This window comes from Artemia sp. Qi Xiang Cuo, chromosome 13, assembly GCF_049724085.1.
Source record: "Artemia sp. Qi Xiang Cuo chromosome 13, ASM4972408v1, whole genome shotgun sequence".
NCBI classification, from domain to species: domain Eukaryota; kingdom Metazoa; phylum Arthropoda; class Branchiopoda; order Anostraca; family Artemiidae; genus Artemia; species Artemia sp. Qi Xiang Cuo.
The window spans coordinates 62,899,298-62,916,070 of NC_142806.1; the positions used below are offsets into that span (position 1 = coordinate 62,899,298).

The 16,773-nt window shown below is 36.7% G+C and overlaps 1 protein-coding gene across 1 annotated transcript in view; it reads left to right on the forward strand.

The window, feature by feature from the left end:
- The window catches only part of LOC148945532 (uncharacterized), a 257,374-nt gene that overhangs the window by 18,628 nt on the left and 221,973 nt on the right, over positions 1-16,773 (forward strand). The window contains exon 2 of the mRNA XM_089099073.1: positions 11,720-11,807. Within this exon, the coding sequence (XP_088955199.1) occupies positions 11,720-11,807 (88 nt within the window). The remainder of the gene's footprint in view (positions 1-11,719; positions 11,808-16,773) is intronic.

Consider the following 16,773-nt stretch of genomic DNA (forward strand, 5'->3'; position numbering starts at 1 on the left):
CAATATATAAGAACTCTATTTTCCTCAAACCCATCTGATAAGAACTTTGAGGGAGCCATTTTTTTCAAAATGGTTCAAACAACATATAACGAAAACTCCGGAGTTGACAAAATCCTCCAAGGCCCGGGATAGAAGTTGTAAGTTATGCCTGGGGGCATACACAGCTGTTGTGGAAGGGATGCTCGTATAAACCTCAGAGAGGGCTCATTTGATTGGAAATTGAAACTTCGAGTTCAGTTTTTAATAGTCATAAGGGGTCAGTGGGCAACTATCCCCCCATGCCCCTTTTCTCCCAAATGCGTCTGATAAAAATTTTGAGATAGCCATTTTGTTAAAAAATAGTTCAAAATTCAAATAAAAAAAAACTCCGGTGTCGACAGAAACACCCAGGGCCTGAGGGCAGGCGTTTTAAGTTATGCCCTGGGGGCATATATGGTTCTCACGGAAGGGGTGCTCGTATAAACTTCAGAGAAGGCTGATTTGAATGAAAATTGAGAGTTCTAGTTCACTTTTTCAGCGTCAAAAGATATTGGAAAGTAACCTGCTAAAAGAGATCGGAGGAAATCCTAGCCCCCCCCCCCTATGCCGTTTCCCACCAAACCCATCCGATACAAACTTTTAGATAACCATTTTTTAAAGTAGTTCAAAGGTCCGATAACAAAAACTCCGGTGTCGACACAGCCCCCCAGGGCCCGGGGGCCGGTATTATAAGCTATTTCCTGGAGCCTTATATGGTTCTTACGAAAGAGATGCACGTATAAACATCAGAGTTGGCTCATTTGAATGAAAATTAAAAGTTCTAGTTCATTTTCTTAGAGTGAAAAAAGATCGGAGGGCAACTAGTCCTTCCTGCCCTCCACGCCTTTGGGTTTATCGGATGTATAAACCCATCCGATAAAAATTTAAGGTTACAATTTTGTTAAAAATAGTTCAAACATCAGATATTAAAACGCCGAGGTCGACAAAACCCCCGAGGGCCCACGGACAGGCGTTGTAAGTTATTCTCTGTTGGTATATATGGTTCTTATAGAAGGGATGCTCGTATAAACTTCAGAGAGGGCTCATTTGATTGAAAATTGAAAGTTCTAGTTCATTTTTAAACAGTCAAAAGAGACCAAAGGGCAATTAGCCCCCCCATTCCCACGCCCTTTTTTCCCCAAACTATTCCGATAAAATTTTGAGATAGCTATTTTGTTTAAAATAGTTCAAACATCAGATAATACAAAACTCCGAGGTTGACATAAACCCATTTTTTTACTTTGATATTGTTACTTTGATATCAGTGTTGATACTTTGATGAATATTTGGTTTAAAAAAAAAAGGTTTATTCTGATATAAGGAATTCTTAAAAACCTGAAACTTTTTCAATCAAAAACGAACAAAAACAAATTAAAAAAAAAATTCCTAAATATAAGTTTTTCAAAGAAAAGTAAAGGCAATTTTAAACTTAAACTCATTAGATACTAATACCTGTTAAAATTCAAACTCAAAACGACCAGAAATTACTATTAAAGAATAAATGAAATCCAAAACAAAAGAATTAAATAAACAAAAATAGCAAAAAACATACAGCAAATAATAATATAAATGAATAAATAAATTTTAAATCCAGTTATGCTTAGATTAAATATGAAAATCCAGCTTAAAACGAAAAAAATATATTGTTATTGAAGCATAAGTGAAACATAAAACGAACAGAAATTAAATAAACAATCAATGCAAACAAACATACAATAGCTATTAATGTAAGCGAATAAATAAATCTTAAAACGAGTGACACTTAAATTGACTATGCAAATCAAGCTTGAAACGAACAAAAATCACTACAAACAAGAGTTAGGGTATCGCCTCCTTCTCTCACTGTAAAAGTCTAAAACCTACTGCGTAATTGGTGCTTTACTGACTATATGCGTCTTGAGCAGTCTTGGAAAGTATAAACAACATCAAATTGAATATTTGATGTATAACAATATTGATTGTTGAAATATCCATCAGTTCAAGAGTTTATTTCACTATAATTTTATTTTTATTTTCAATGCTGTAAGAAATGGAAAAGAAAATATTTGTAATATAATTCGTTTTCAGTTAAGCGTCAATGACGCAGTAGGCTTTTGGTTTTTATTTACAGTTAAGGAAGGGCCAGTGTCCACACTCTTGTTTGTTGTGAAACTATATTCATCTTGAACAACTTTAGAAAGAACTAGTAAATTAAACTGAATATTTGATGTTTAATGATATTAATTGCTGAAAGCTCATCAGTTCAAAGTTTTACTATAGTTTTAAGGTTTACTTTCAATATCAAGTACGAAAGAAAAAATTAGTAATAAAGATGAAACTTTCGGGGTATAATGAGGGGGTATATTCAACCGACCATCACGATACGTGCATATGGGTTGTCGAAAGGGGTTATCTCAGGAATTAATCTAGTGCGTTGATTTGTAACTTTCAGGGAAAGATATGGGGTCCGATCAATCGACTAAACCAGCAATATTTGTAAGCTACTACTACTAATACTACGACTACTACTACTACAACAACGATCACTACTACTGCTGGCACTACTACTACCACAACTACTACTTCTCATGTTAGTAACCACTAAGTCTGAGGGTATTGAACTAAAAATTTGAGTGTTGAGGGCAAAGTTGAACTAAATCAAAATGTACTTAGTAAATAGAGATTGTCAAAAGGGCGTATCAAAATGTCTTTGGAATGGCTTACCATATCAAGCTGAAACTTCCGAGCCATCATGGAGGTAGGTGAACTGGCTTAAAGGCAACACAATTTTGTTACTATTACAACTACTACCACTGCTACTTCTACCGCTACTACCACTACAACAACTGTTTTTAAAGCCAATATTACCAAGGCCAAGGGAATTGAACTAAAAAATTGAGGAAATATTGATGTGAAAGTTACTATTACTGCTACAAACAACTAACCACATCACTGAACCACCTGAGGCCAACACAGCTACGCACGCTCCTCCTCCATCCAAATCAATTCAAAGCCTCTCTTTTTATATCCTCCCAGGAAGTTCCCATTTCCTTAAATCTTTATTTATCCCTCCGCCCCAACCACGGGCGACCTGCATTCCCTTTAGCCCTAAACGGTTGGACAATAGTACAATCTTCGGAAACCTGTCACCCCTCATCCGCAGAAGAAGCCCTGCCATTTCAACCTTTCTCTCATTACAGTCCTAGAAAGCGGGATTGAACCAAATTGTTCGTACAGCCTATTGTTTGAAGTACGATAGGTCAGCCAGGTACCCAAAACAATCAGTAGACAATTTCTTTGGGAAACATCTAGCAAATCTTCATCTGCGTTTCGGAGCGACCATTTTTCAGAACTAAAGTTGACCAGAGTCATCACTGTAGCTTCCAATATCACATTTTGAAAGACTTCTTGACAAAAACTATAATTTTTGAATGGCAGCTGGTAAATAAACTTTTTGAAAGGTAGCAGGTAAAAAAATATTAGCAATTATCAACACGACATACACATTCATGAAGGATATGTATACCCTTGAAGCTATAACGTTTTGTGCTTAGACATAGCTACTGTGCTGCCTTTGACATTGGTGTCTATATTATTTTACCTGGAAAGAAGGGAAATAAAAAGAAAAAGGAAGGAAAGAAAAAGGATTATTTGGCTAATAAAAATAGTTTATTGGCCAAGTTTTCATTATTTTTTCGCTGATTAGTGACAGCCTGTGCAGAAGAGAGCGGGAAACAACACAAGAGCCATATCGGTATCGGCCGGATAGTGATCCTTAAACTGCTGGGGAAAGGTGACTTGGGTACCCGCAATTCCCACAGGCTTTGTTAGCTATATCTCGTCAGCATTCTTTCTGTGTAGTTCATTCAGCATTCATTCACCCAAGAAACGAGTGAATAGCCAGAGGCGATACGTATATGTTTGCGAATACTTTCTGGACCGGTTTTCGATGTGATTAAGGACTTGGATTGTTAATTTCTGTGACATCATTGGGTACGATTGGACTTAATTTGGATAGATTATAAGCGAAGAAAAATGGCAAAAATCAAGTATTTATATAGCCCTTTTTTAAATTTCATCCAGCGTTCACTTAACTTCAAAGATATTCCCCATGAATCGGTTGTAAGCACTGCCGTGAGATTTTTTGACAAGGAATCTGTCACAAAATCCGTAAGATTTATACGAGATCAATTAGATAAAGATGGAACCATTTTGAAAGAGCGTTGAAGCACAATAAATGCATCTGTTTTTGTAGAAGATGCGATTCATGCTATGAAGGAATTGGACGCTAAGGGTGATTTCCCTTTCAAATTCACTATTTATGATCCATCTGAGACTCCTTCCTTACCTCACGATGTATTTACCTCATAAACGTGCAAACTAAACGAATGTGGTGAAAAAATAAATGCATGGCTAGACCTATGCAACGCCAGTTTTGTCACTAATACGTGGCCTACTCCCAGTGAATCTCTAAGTATCCCGCTTCACGTAAAAGAAGCACCACCAGAAATCTATAAATCGTGCCAAAAGCAGAAAGAATTTCTTGATTCCAATGGTGCATCCGGAAAAGTACAGAAGGTAGTTACGAGGAGCGATACGCTGGTGTTGTATGTTAGAACCGAGCATGATGCAGAAGCTATAGCTAATAGCATTAAATCAAATTCCGCGGCTGTAGTTAAAGTCCATAAACCGAAATTCCTGGCAGTGGCTAAATTTGTCCCTGAAGATACGACAATCGAGGAGATTGAGCCTGCTATAGAAGGAATCCAAGAACCGAAACGCTATGGTACTAGCAAGTCAGTCAAGCTAACATTCAGAGACAGAGAAGCTCTTGAAAAAGCACTGAAATATGGCGTTTACGTCGGTTATTGCCATATCAAGGTGGACAAATATGTTGCCACCCCTCTGAGGTGTTTTAAATGCCAAAAGTTTGACCACTTGCAACGAGATTGCCCTAACAATGCGACGTGTTCCAGGTGCTCCGGCGATCACGAAAACCCTAAAGACAATCCATGTGTCCGTGACACTAAATGTGCTAATTGCTCTGGAAAGCATCCATGTTATAGCTCGCAATGCCCGGTTTATAAAAGACAATTAGAGGCTAGTTCAAACAAACGTAAGCAATGAATGCAACTATCTCGCTTTATAGCAGAAATATATACGGGCACGCTCCACACAAGCTGTCTCTTTTAAGTGATCTAGTAACCAAGCATAGCATAATATGCATTTTCCAATTTGCAATGCACGCTAATTGATTCATGCGATTATTTTTCTGCGATCAGTGTTCTTGGTCCAAATGGCTTTATAGTCATATCAGTGTACCTCCCTACAAATTATCGTGATGTCCTCTCAGAAAGGCGTTACACGAAGGCTTGTGTGAGACTCGGGAGGTTGACCGAACAATACAAGTCAGAAAAGATTATTATCTGTGGGGACTTCAACTGTCAGCTTCTGGATGATGATCGTTATTACACCATATTAAGGGGGTGTCTGCCAGACGCTATGGCCCCGGTTCCAAAATCCCAGTCCTTCACGTTTGTCCACAGCGCATCCCTGGCTACATCAGATATCGATCACTTTTTCGTAAATTTCCTACTTCCGACCGGGATTAAAGCCATTGTTGACTCGGAACACAATTGTAGCGATCACCTTGGGATTAGCTTAATGGTACCATTCTCCACCTACAAGCGGTGCCCCGGGCGATCATGGTTTATCAAGAGTGAATGGCAAAGGATAGATCAGTCCTTGTACAAAGATATTCTTGACTCAACTCTTGCTAAAATCAAAGTACCGTTCGACCTGCTTACTCATGGTCAAAATGAAGACAGACTAGCCCTGAACATCTTTTGCTTCGAAATTGTTCATTCGATGAAGCTTGCAGAATCTGCCGCTGTTCCAGTGGCAAAAGTGTACCCCAACACTCGTAAAAAGGGATGGGATAACCCAAATATCAAGTTTGCCAAGAAGAGATCCAAGTTCTGGTACGAATTGTGGAAGGACTGCGACAAACCCCGCTCTGGAGTAGTTTTTCAGTGCTTTCGACATGCCAAAAAAGAATTCAAACGAACTGTCGAGAATATGCGAATCCAGCAAGTGGAGAAGTTGTCTTGTGATTGCAGGAGTGACCCAAACATCTTATGGAAGCAATTTCAATCTAAAAGGGCCGACGCTGATGTGCAAAGTCCCATTCCCGATGAAAGTTGGGTAAACCATTACAAGGACGTGTTTGCGCTACCACCCAGCGAGCGGGACTCCGTATATAAATCTGAGTTAGATAGGCAATTAATCAGCGCAAAACTCCGCCACACAGATGTCATTGTTTCCAAATGGCATATTGAGATAATTGTGAGAAAATTGAAAAAGAACAAGTCTCCAGGGCTCGATGGGATCACTCCGAGGCACTTACAGCACGGCACAGAACGTCTACATGAGTACTTAGCCTTACTATTCCAAATGAGCATCGAGCAGGGACTCACACCTGCCAACTTTCATCGTTGCCGCACATCCAATATTCTGAAAAAGAATCGAGATCCCTTGCTTTGTAAAAGCTACAGACCAATCACAGTTTCATCGGTTATCAGTGAAGTATTTGAGAAGGTACTGTTGCCCCATATTACGTCGCACGCTCTAATGGGAGACAAACAACCTGGATTCAGAAATGGGTTGGGCTGTGGACACGTCCATCGGCTAATAAGAAGAATAATGAGGTCTACATCTTTAGTTAAAAATCCACTCTTTGCCTGCAGTGTCGACATTTCCGCTGCGTTCGATTCTGTCGTCCAATCGCAGGCACTGTGGTGCCTCTTGGACTCAGGAGTCGACCCCCGCATTGTCCTTGTTCTCCATGACTGGTACTCCCACACGCATATTCGTCTAGCTTTGGGATGGGAAACAATCGCCGGTCACCGCAAGCAAAAGCTTTCTGAACCCATTCGGCTCTTCAAAGGAGTTCGGCAAGGATCTACTCTAAGCCCTATCATCTTTAATTCTGCGATTTACTCTGTAAATAGATTCGTTCGTGGGACTTTCTTTTTGGAGGGCTTGGATCTAAGTTTCATTTCTTTTGCAGATGACGTGTTGCTCTTAAGCAGCATGCTGAGGTGTCTACAAGAGAGTCTTCGTCTTTTAGTGACCCTATACAGAAGAATAGGACTACGATTCAACACAGAGAAAACCGAATTTATCGTTTTTAGCGGCACCAACTCGACCAATTCCAATCTTGTCCTTGACGGTCTCAGAATCCAGCAGTCCCAGTCCCTAAATTACCTTGGTATCACGTACGGCCAAACACCTAGGTCAACTAGAGGCTTGTGGCTGAATCAGTCTGTAAATCTATCCGCTCAGCATATGGAAAAGCTGTCTAATGCAAGTGGTCATTTAATCGATTTATTAAGTCAAAACTATTCAACGCCATCGTCTCCCCTGCCATCTGGTACATATCACACTTTTGGGAAATGTTGCCCCTCACCGAGAGTCGAAAAATACTAACCACGCACTACAGATATGCAAAATTTTGCTGGGGCTTCTAATGAGATTTTCTAACACGGAGATCTCATCCATATATGGAATCCTTGATCCATCAACCAAGGTGATTGATCTAGAACGGAGAGCCTCGAGACGATCCCTCAGTAAACTCTACGACTCACCGCTGATTCAACTGTTTCTGTGAATGAAATACCTGTATTTAATTTTTGGTGTTGAACATGTTTTTCTTCTTTTTTTGGTTTCATTTTGTACTCCGCTTTTTTTTTCTCCATTTCTCCATTGTAAGCGGGCATAAATAAATATATATATTATCCTATACTAGGATTAAATAAAAAAAATAAGCTTTTTTAACTGAAAGTAAGGAGCGGGTCTCTATGCCTTGGGTCTCTATATGAAAGGATCTCTCCCCTCCTCAATGCCTTGCTCTTTACGCTAAAGTTTTTTTTATTAATTTAAAAAGTGAAGGTGTGAGACAGAGTCAGACTTTAGAGTAAAATTCGAGGTGTAAGGAGGGGAAAGACCCTTTCATATACGGAATAATTTCTGTTCGTTTTAAGTTTTATTGTCGCTCCTTACTTTCAGTTAAAAAACTTGTTTTTTTATTCAATTTCTGAACGTTTTTGAATTAATGAAGCTCTTGGCTCATTGTACATGAATAATTAAAACGAAATTTGTATATTAATTTCCTTTTTTGGCTGAATGGCTTTCTCGAAGTTTTTTTCTGACTTAACTTACGAATTAACTTACGTAACGAACTTCTATTTTCTTATGTTTCTATTACGTAAATTAGGGAGTTCACCCCATAGTCAATACCTCAACCTTCACGATGAAGTTCGATTTTTGTTGAAATCAGAAACCACTGAATCACAAAGCCTGTTTAATTAGAATAGATATCCCTTTTGAAAATTATAAAAAACATTAACATAAAGGGCGAGGTACTGAATTGGGGGCGCACATCCTCATATACTAAATAATGTCTGTTCATCGTAAGTTTAATGTTGCCCCTTACTTTCAGTTGAAAAAAACTTTTTTTTTTATTGAATTTCTGATCGTTTTTAAAATAATGCTGGGAAATCCGGCGCCCCCGTCTTAAAAATGTCCCTTACCCCCAGGGAACATCCTCCATGGAAGGATCCTCCCTCGTAACCCCATACTCTGACCCCCCCCCCACCATAAGAACTCCCTCCTGAAAAAGTCTGTATACTTCCGAATAACCAATACTCTATGTAAACAATGGGCAAAGTTTACAAATTGCAGCCCTTCACCCGGGAACTATGGGGGATTATGTCATCCTCAAATACATATTTATTACATTTTTGACTATGCTGAACAAAATGACTTTCTCAAAATGTTGATTGTGTGACTTTGGGAAAAAAATGAGCGTGGGAGGGGGCCTAGTCAATTTTTGACAAGCCCTTCAATTTTTTTGGTCACTTAAAAAGGGCACTAAAACTTTTAATTTCTGTTTGAACGAGCCCTCTAAGATATTCTATGACCACTGAGTCGATATGATCACACCTGGAGAAAAAAAATAAATAAACACACATCCGTGATCTTTCTTTTGGCAAAAAACACAAAATTCCACATTTTTTCAGATAGGACCTTGAAACTTCTACAGTAGGGTTCTCTGATACGCTGAATATGATGGTGTAATTTTTGTTAAAGTTCTATGACTTTTAGGGGATGTTTCCACCGTTTTTTGAAAATAAGGCAAATTTTCTCAGGCTCTTAACCGTTGATGGGAAAGACTAAACTTAATGAAACTTATATATTTGAAATCAGCAAACAAATCTGATTCTTTTGATTCTTTTGGCAAAAAATTCAATATTCCGTAATTTTGTAGCTAGGAGCTTGTAACTTCTGCAGTAGGGTTCTCTCATACGTTGGATATGATGGTGTGATTTTTGTTAAAGTTCTATGACTTTTAGGGGATGTTTCTTCCTTTTTTTGAAAATAAGGCACATTTTCTCAGGCGCTTAACATTTGATGAGTAAGACTAAACTTAATGAAACTTATATATTTTAAAATCAGCAAACAAATCTGATTCTTTTGATGCATATATTGGCATCAAAATTCTGTTTTATAGAGTTTCAGTTACTATTGAGCCGGGTCGCTCCTTACTTACCGTTCGATACCACGAACTGTTGATAATAGGATATAGATTAGATATTCGATTTGATGTTCCGTAAAATTATTTAATACTTTCAGCCTTTTATTGGTTGTTTGTTTCGTGTTTATTTTGATGGCTTAAGAATGGGAGGAGATGAAGAAATTTATTCGTGATCTTAAAAATTCATTTAATGCTTTGAGTTTTTTCCTGCACCAGGATCAATTAAAAGTTCAAGATTTGTGATGCTGTTTCGGTTCATTTTCTATGCATGTAACTCAATAAAAAGTTAAACATAAATTTTGAAAACCACACTTTACAGGAAGATGTAAGATGTAAAACAAATTAATAGGAAGATGTAAAACAAATTAATAGGAAGATGTAATAGGAAGATGTAAAATAGGAAGATGTAAGGAAGATGTAAAACAAATTAATATAAAGATCAATATTTAGGGCTCTGCTGGGAAAATGCTCCTTAAATGAAGTCTGGGCAAGAGTTATTTCCTATAAATGTTTATCCTAGTGGATTCCCTGCTAAACCGAAATTAAAAGTTTATCCGTATAGTACCAAAGCCAGAATATATAGCTTCAATCAGAGCTAGACCAATAAAGTTTTGTTAATGTTTTTTCATTAGTTAATGCTTCTTTAAACAAAAAGTACTATTGGTGCCATCTATCCCCTAATTTGTACATAACTAAAGATATCCATATGCAGGGCTCCGATGGTGTCATTAAAGTTAATAAAGTTTTCCATGAAATTGCGTGCCATAAAGCTGTGCTGCTCACACAAGAGTTTCACCTTTTTGACTTTACAGCAATTTTCCTTAGCAAATAATTGAATTATCAAGACCTGTGTAAATTTTCCACAAGACTTCTGCTATTGGCTGAACTTTGCGGACTATCTTAAAAAAGGTAAACAAATTTCACAACTGTAATAAAGTCAACAAAGTTATTAAAAGGAAAAGGTCTATTAACTTTGTAAGCAGCTTTATTAACTTTATTAGCGCTGTGGGAAGTCTGGGCAAGAGTTCTTTCCTATAAATGTTTATCTTAGTGGGTTCCCTGCTAAAGAGAAATTAAAAGTTTAAATTGAATACTATCCTCTCGAGTAAAAGAACAAAAACTAATTAACCAGTTCTTACTCAATAAAGGATTATTCACAGCTAAGTTCTACTAACACCAAGATTTGGCAAGTTACAAACTCCTGTTTCAGTTTTACTATGTATTTAAATATCGGAACCAGTCAAAATAATTTTCTAATTCCATTAAATAAAAAAAACAGCTTTTTTTAAATGAAAGTAAGGAGCGACATTAAAACTTATAACGAACAGAAATTATTCCGTATATTAAAGGGGCTGCCCCCTCCTCAACGCTTCGCTCTTTACGCTAAAGTATGATTCTGTCTCACAACTCTATTTTTTAAAACAATAAAAAACTTTAGCGTATAGAATGAGGGAATAAAACAACAAAAACAAATAAACACGTATCCGTGATATTTATTCTAGCAAAAAAAAAAAAAAAAAAAAAAATTGCACATATTTGCAGATAGAAACTTGAAACCTCTACAATAGGGTTCTTTGATACGCTGAATCTGATGATTTGATTTTCACTAAAGTTCTATAACTTTTAGGGGGTGCTTCCCCCTTTTTTAAAAGCAAATTTTCTCAGGCGCATAACTTTTGATGGGTAGGACAAGACTTGATGAATCATTTATATTGGAAATCAGCATTAAAATCTGATTCTTTTGATGTGTCTATTGGTATCAAAATTCCGTTTTTCAGTTTCTGTTACTATTGAGCCAGGTCACTCCTTACTTACAGTTCGTTTCCACGAACTGTTTGATATTGTTATTTCGATCTGGCTAGCCTACCAAGAGTTGTTCTCTTTTTTTTAACTCGTGTGAATACGCCTAACTATGTTCACACCTATTTAAAAGATTAACTAGGGGGAAAAGATTTTCCCCTGATCGACTTCATGAGCTTTTATTATCAAAGAGTTTGGAATAACTGAGGCAGAAACGAAAATTCAGTAGGAAGTTGTACTGTATAAATATTTACTAACTTTTGATATTTTTTCTTCTGCTCCTATCTTATAAGCATTTAAAATTTATCTTATAATTCTTTTTTCTAGAAAAATTCCCAAAAGGAAGAAACTACAGTATAATGAGGAAGACGATGAAATACAAAAAGGGCCCCCTCCGGTATCATATTTCAGTCTTGTGAGTATTCTTCACTGTACTATTATAAAAATCAGAAATATTAAATCTTGAGTTGTAGAGGAGCAACACGGTTGCCGATTGATGTAATTTAAACATAGTCCTGGTTAAATATGTTGGTAGAGCCATTATTATTTTGCTGTATTGACTGTTTATTTAAATAATCAAGCAATTGGTCCAAGATAGAAAATTTGGGACATAACTCTACAGGAAACTAGCCACATGTTGGGATTGCTGTGAAATGAGACAACTATGGTTAGTATAGTTATAAATCATTATTGTAATTTATTATTGCAAAAAAAATTCTAAATTAAATTTCCTATTGAAACAAACATCTGTGTCCGAAGTCAGCTTCATCTGTCTCATAACCAACATCCAAATAATCAATGAGTGCCTCAAAGGTAAAAATTTTGAATCATCGTTGCCTTCCTCGTCAAGATATGGCTGACCAATATAAAATTTATCTAGTATAGATACATTTTATATACTGATTTCTAAAACATCATCAGACTTTAACACTTTTTTTGCCAACCTTTGATTATCTATGCAAAGAAGATCCCTATTTCAGAGGCAAACCTCTAGCGTTGCTTTTAGTAAAGAACGAAATGAAGGGGACTCATTTGATTGGAAATTTAAAGTTTTAGTGCAGTCAAAATTAATTGGAGGGCATCCAGCCTCCCCCACGCTTTTCACCCTCAAAGACATCCCATCAAAATTTTGAGATAGCCATTCTGTTCAAATAACTGTAACTCCGGGGTTAGCTTAAAGCCCACAGCCCCCAAGGTCAAGATATTCAGTTATTCAAATGTCTGTTTGCTTAAATACAAAATTTGCTATTGTAAAAGGGGGCATGTTTGACCCTGGGTATCCATAAATGCTTAGGGTATTATGATAAAACTTTAAAGAAATGTTGAGATGGATTACAAATTAAATCAGAGCACACTTTTTGGCAAATGGATGTATCAGCAATTCCTGAAGAACAGCTAAGGTTATTAAGTTGAAATTCTTAGGGTATGTTAAGGGATATACTGAGGGTGATAGAACGGCAACAGGTCCGATATTTTTGCTTTTTTCAGATGATCTTCCCTTCAACACTGATCCAAATTTTTTAAAGCCTATTTTGTTCAAAATCCGTTTCAACCGTTTAGTTCTGGTTCGACTTTATAACGCAGTATCCCTTCCCCATTTCCTGTATCTAAGCCCATTTTGGGGAATTTTTCCCGAGCCAGAGAAAAGAAAGCTCAGATTCGCGTTTTTTAAGTATGCGAAATTCTTGTTGCGGTTCCCGCCGTGGACAAGAAATTCGCACCCTGTTGAAAATTTTAAAATTGCGGGCCCGACGGCAGCTATAATTGAGCAAATTAAACGGTACAACGAGAAAGATTCTTCCTATCCTTAGTACCGTTTGCTACGGCAGTGAATCGCTGTCCATTCAATTTTGTTCCCGTAGTGCCTCGTCCTTTCTTTTTTCTTTCGTTTATACTCTGCCAGTGTTTTACTTTTGTTGTAGATGGGTTACAAATAAATAAAGACTTAATTTAAAATGGGGAATGCCTTTCCTGCCTCAAACCAAGGAAGTGGGAGTTTATAATTTTACTGTCGGTTGCTTATTTAATTAAGTCAGCTATAATTGCGTTAACATTGCAATTCTCGCAATTTTAAATTGAATTATAATTTAGTTTCTTTTCTTAAGAGTCAAATTTATGTGACGCTGGTTATTCACGATCTTGGTGTTAATTTTCCTCTGATAACATATTGCGTATATTACTAATAATTTAACTGTTTATTAATTATCGATTCTTTTAAGCATTTTGTTTTATGTAATGAAGTAAAAAAACTCGTGATTGAATAATTTTCTTGTTTCTGATATTTATGTATATCGGAGTAAATGAACCATTTGTTGAGAGTGTTCTGAATTAAAGACCAGCGGACGAAAGCGTCGTTTAACTATTTTACCGTCTCTTGTCATATTTAGACTAGTTGATATGATTATCTACTAGACCCCGGCACCGCACCGGCGGATCGACCGGACGCCACCGACGAGAGGCCACTTTCGAACGCCGCCGAAGTGTCGTAACGCCGCCGGCGTGCCGCAGGCGCGCCGCCGCCCACAGAGGCGGCGGCGTTCGGTCGACTTTAAATTAATTTTCTTTATTGCGTCAACCGCATAGTCGGAGCTTTACCTTCTCGTGTGGTTTAGTATTTCGATTTTCCTGATTAGAAATCGAACAGGGCTTGCACTATCCCCGAATTCTTGGGTATTTCCCCGAAAATCTATGCGTCACCCCAAAAAAAAATTTAGTTCCCCGAATCCCCGAAAATCACGCAATCACGGTACCACCCCTAGCGATTTATCACCAGTGACTTTCCCTGCCAAATACTACTTTGCATACCGTAACTCTTCACTACTCTCTTGTTCATTAATTTTCGTCTCTTTTGTTACTTTGCATAAAAACCAGACAGATGCAATATGCAATTGCAAATATTGCAATATACACAGTTCTTCATATGTTGACAAAAAACAGTATCGTCTTTATGAAATGAGTTTAAATCATTTCTAACGTAGTTTCCCAATCGCTATTTCTAACATCGTTCGTAGTCAAGAATTTTATTTTCAAGCTGAATAGAATTATAGAACGAATTCACTGCTATACAGCTTCAGCCTTTAGTTGGATTTTGAAATTGACAGCCGACAGATAGTTTCTACAGCTAAACTGTAAGTTTGCAGATTTTTTTTTTTTGCTGTTTTTAGATAAGATTTTCTTAATGTTTAAAACTCAATTGTTGAACGCCTGGTAGAAAATACAATCTTCTTTCTTAAACTTTTTTACCTCCCCCCCCCCCAAAAAAACCTTCTATTGAGACAAAATTTAGCTATAGACTAAGCTTTGTACAAGTTTGGGGAATTAAAGATTCAACCGGAAGTTATCCCAAGAATATGATTCATAAATAAATTGTAAATTATTGCCTATAGGGGGGGGGGGAGATAGGGGGCTATAATTTTTAAATGATAATACCTTATTTTTGTTTATTGAAAGCAGGGATGCCAAAAAGATAATTATTTTTTTTATTTAAAGTGGAGACAGAAGAAAATGATACCAAATTCCCTGGGAAACCATTCAAATATTTTGATAGACCCGGGGTTCCCAATTAAGACTTGTTCATTGTCTTGGGTATTTTGCAATTTTTCATAGGCTACTGTCGTAATTTGGGTTTTGTGTATGCTGCCTTTTAAGTAGATTCTGTAGATCTTATTTAATGCCACGGCGAATCTATGACTCAGCTTTCCAATAATTTGAGGTATATATGAATAATTTCGACATTTTTGTTGTTGTCTTTGTAGCCCCTTACTCGTACCCTCAAGGAACACTAAGCTGTTTAACATTATTTTGCGTGTTTGTTTGAACCATATAGTAACCTAGTTAATTATTAAGTAACTTATTTTTCTAATGAAAGCTGAGACGGTTTCCTATCAAGGTGGTATCCAGAGGGGGAGGGGGGGGGTAGGGTGGTATTACATTTAAATGATAATATCTCGAAATTTTTTTATTGAAAGCTGGGATCCCAAAAAGTAAATTTTTTTAAATTTAAAGCAGAGATAGCATTTTAGCAAGGTGGTATCCAGGGGGGGGGGGTAGTGATCTATCACATTTAAATGATAATACCTCGATTTTTTTTGAAAGAAGGGGTGCCAATAAGTTAACTATTTTTTTTTTATTTAAAGCAGAGATGGTATCCTATCAAGATAGTATCCAGAGGGGGGGGGCCTAGGGAGTTATTGGATTGAAGTTAGAGTACCTTTATTTTTATTTATTTAAAGCAGGGATGCCAAAAAGTTGAAAAGTTGACAAAATTAACAAGATTTTCGTGAGTTATACTTGATACAGCACTTGCATGGTTTTATCGTCCAAAGGGAAAGGGACATATGCATCCAACCCGTTTTTTTTCTTATTTATGAAACGGATTTAATTTGAAAACATTCATTCATAAGTACTAGGCAGATTCACACTAAAACAAATGGGTTTAAAAAGCGTAATGTTGGTAACCCCACCTAACTTAACACCCGAGCGGCACGGATGTTCATTGCTCAGGGCCCAAGCTACGTCTGCAGACCAGGTCATAATAAAAGCTGTTTATTTTAAAGGTCTAAGAAAGAGTCTTTGACAAGCTTATGGTCTCAGGGTACAAATTGTCACAACATTCTCAATTGTCTACAATGGTTTAAAAAATTTGATCACCCCACAAAGAATTACCAAAAATATGCACAAATATAATAAATGTAACATTTGGAATATTATAACACTTTTTTCAAAGCTTTGAAGAAAAGCAAAAAAGGTTAAATACCCCTAACTACGCTTGAATGCTATTTTAAAAAGAAACTCTTTGGAGATTTCCATGGAAATGACCATAGCAGAAGCTTTGAGCCTGGGTGGGAATCAAAGAGCAGTCTTTGAGTATTTTGACCACAGGTGACTTATTGTTGCGACTTTCTTAAATTTGGTAATTTTTGTGAGCATTTGGAAATCAAAGCTTAAACTCAATAGCTGATGCTAAGTGTCCTAACATTTCACTTGGGTTAAAAGTGACAAACTAAGAGGAAAATCTCAATATCTCCCTGGAGCTACTTCAATCTGCATATTATTTCATTTAATTATATTTAAAATGGATGTGCTTTTAATTTTTTACAAGAAAATAGGTGTCATTTAATTTTTCTCCATGCCGAATAAGCCATTAAGTGTTTTTTTTTTCCATTGTTATTGAAGTGTTCTTAAGTGAAGTGTTCATCATGTATTTTTCAATCTGATAAATTTACTCATTTTAGATGCATTTTATAATTTGACAGATAATAGGTATTTATCAATTTATAATTTGGAATGAATCCCCAAAAGAAAAAAAACGAATAATATCCAAAAGAGCATCCAATTGCAATAAAAAAGCAGTAGTTCAGCCTTAGCCTACATGACATATA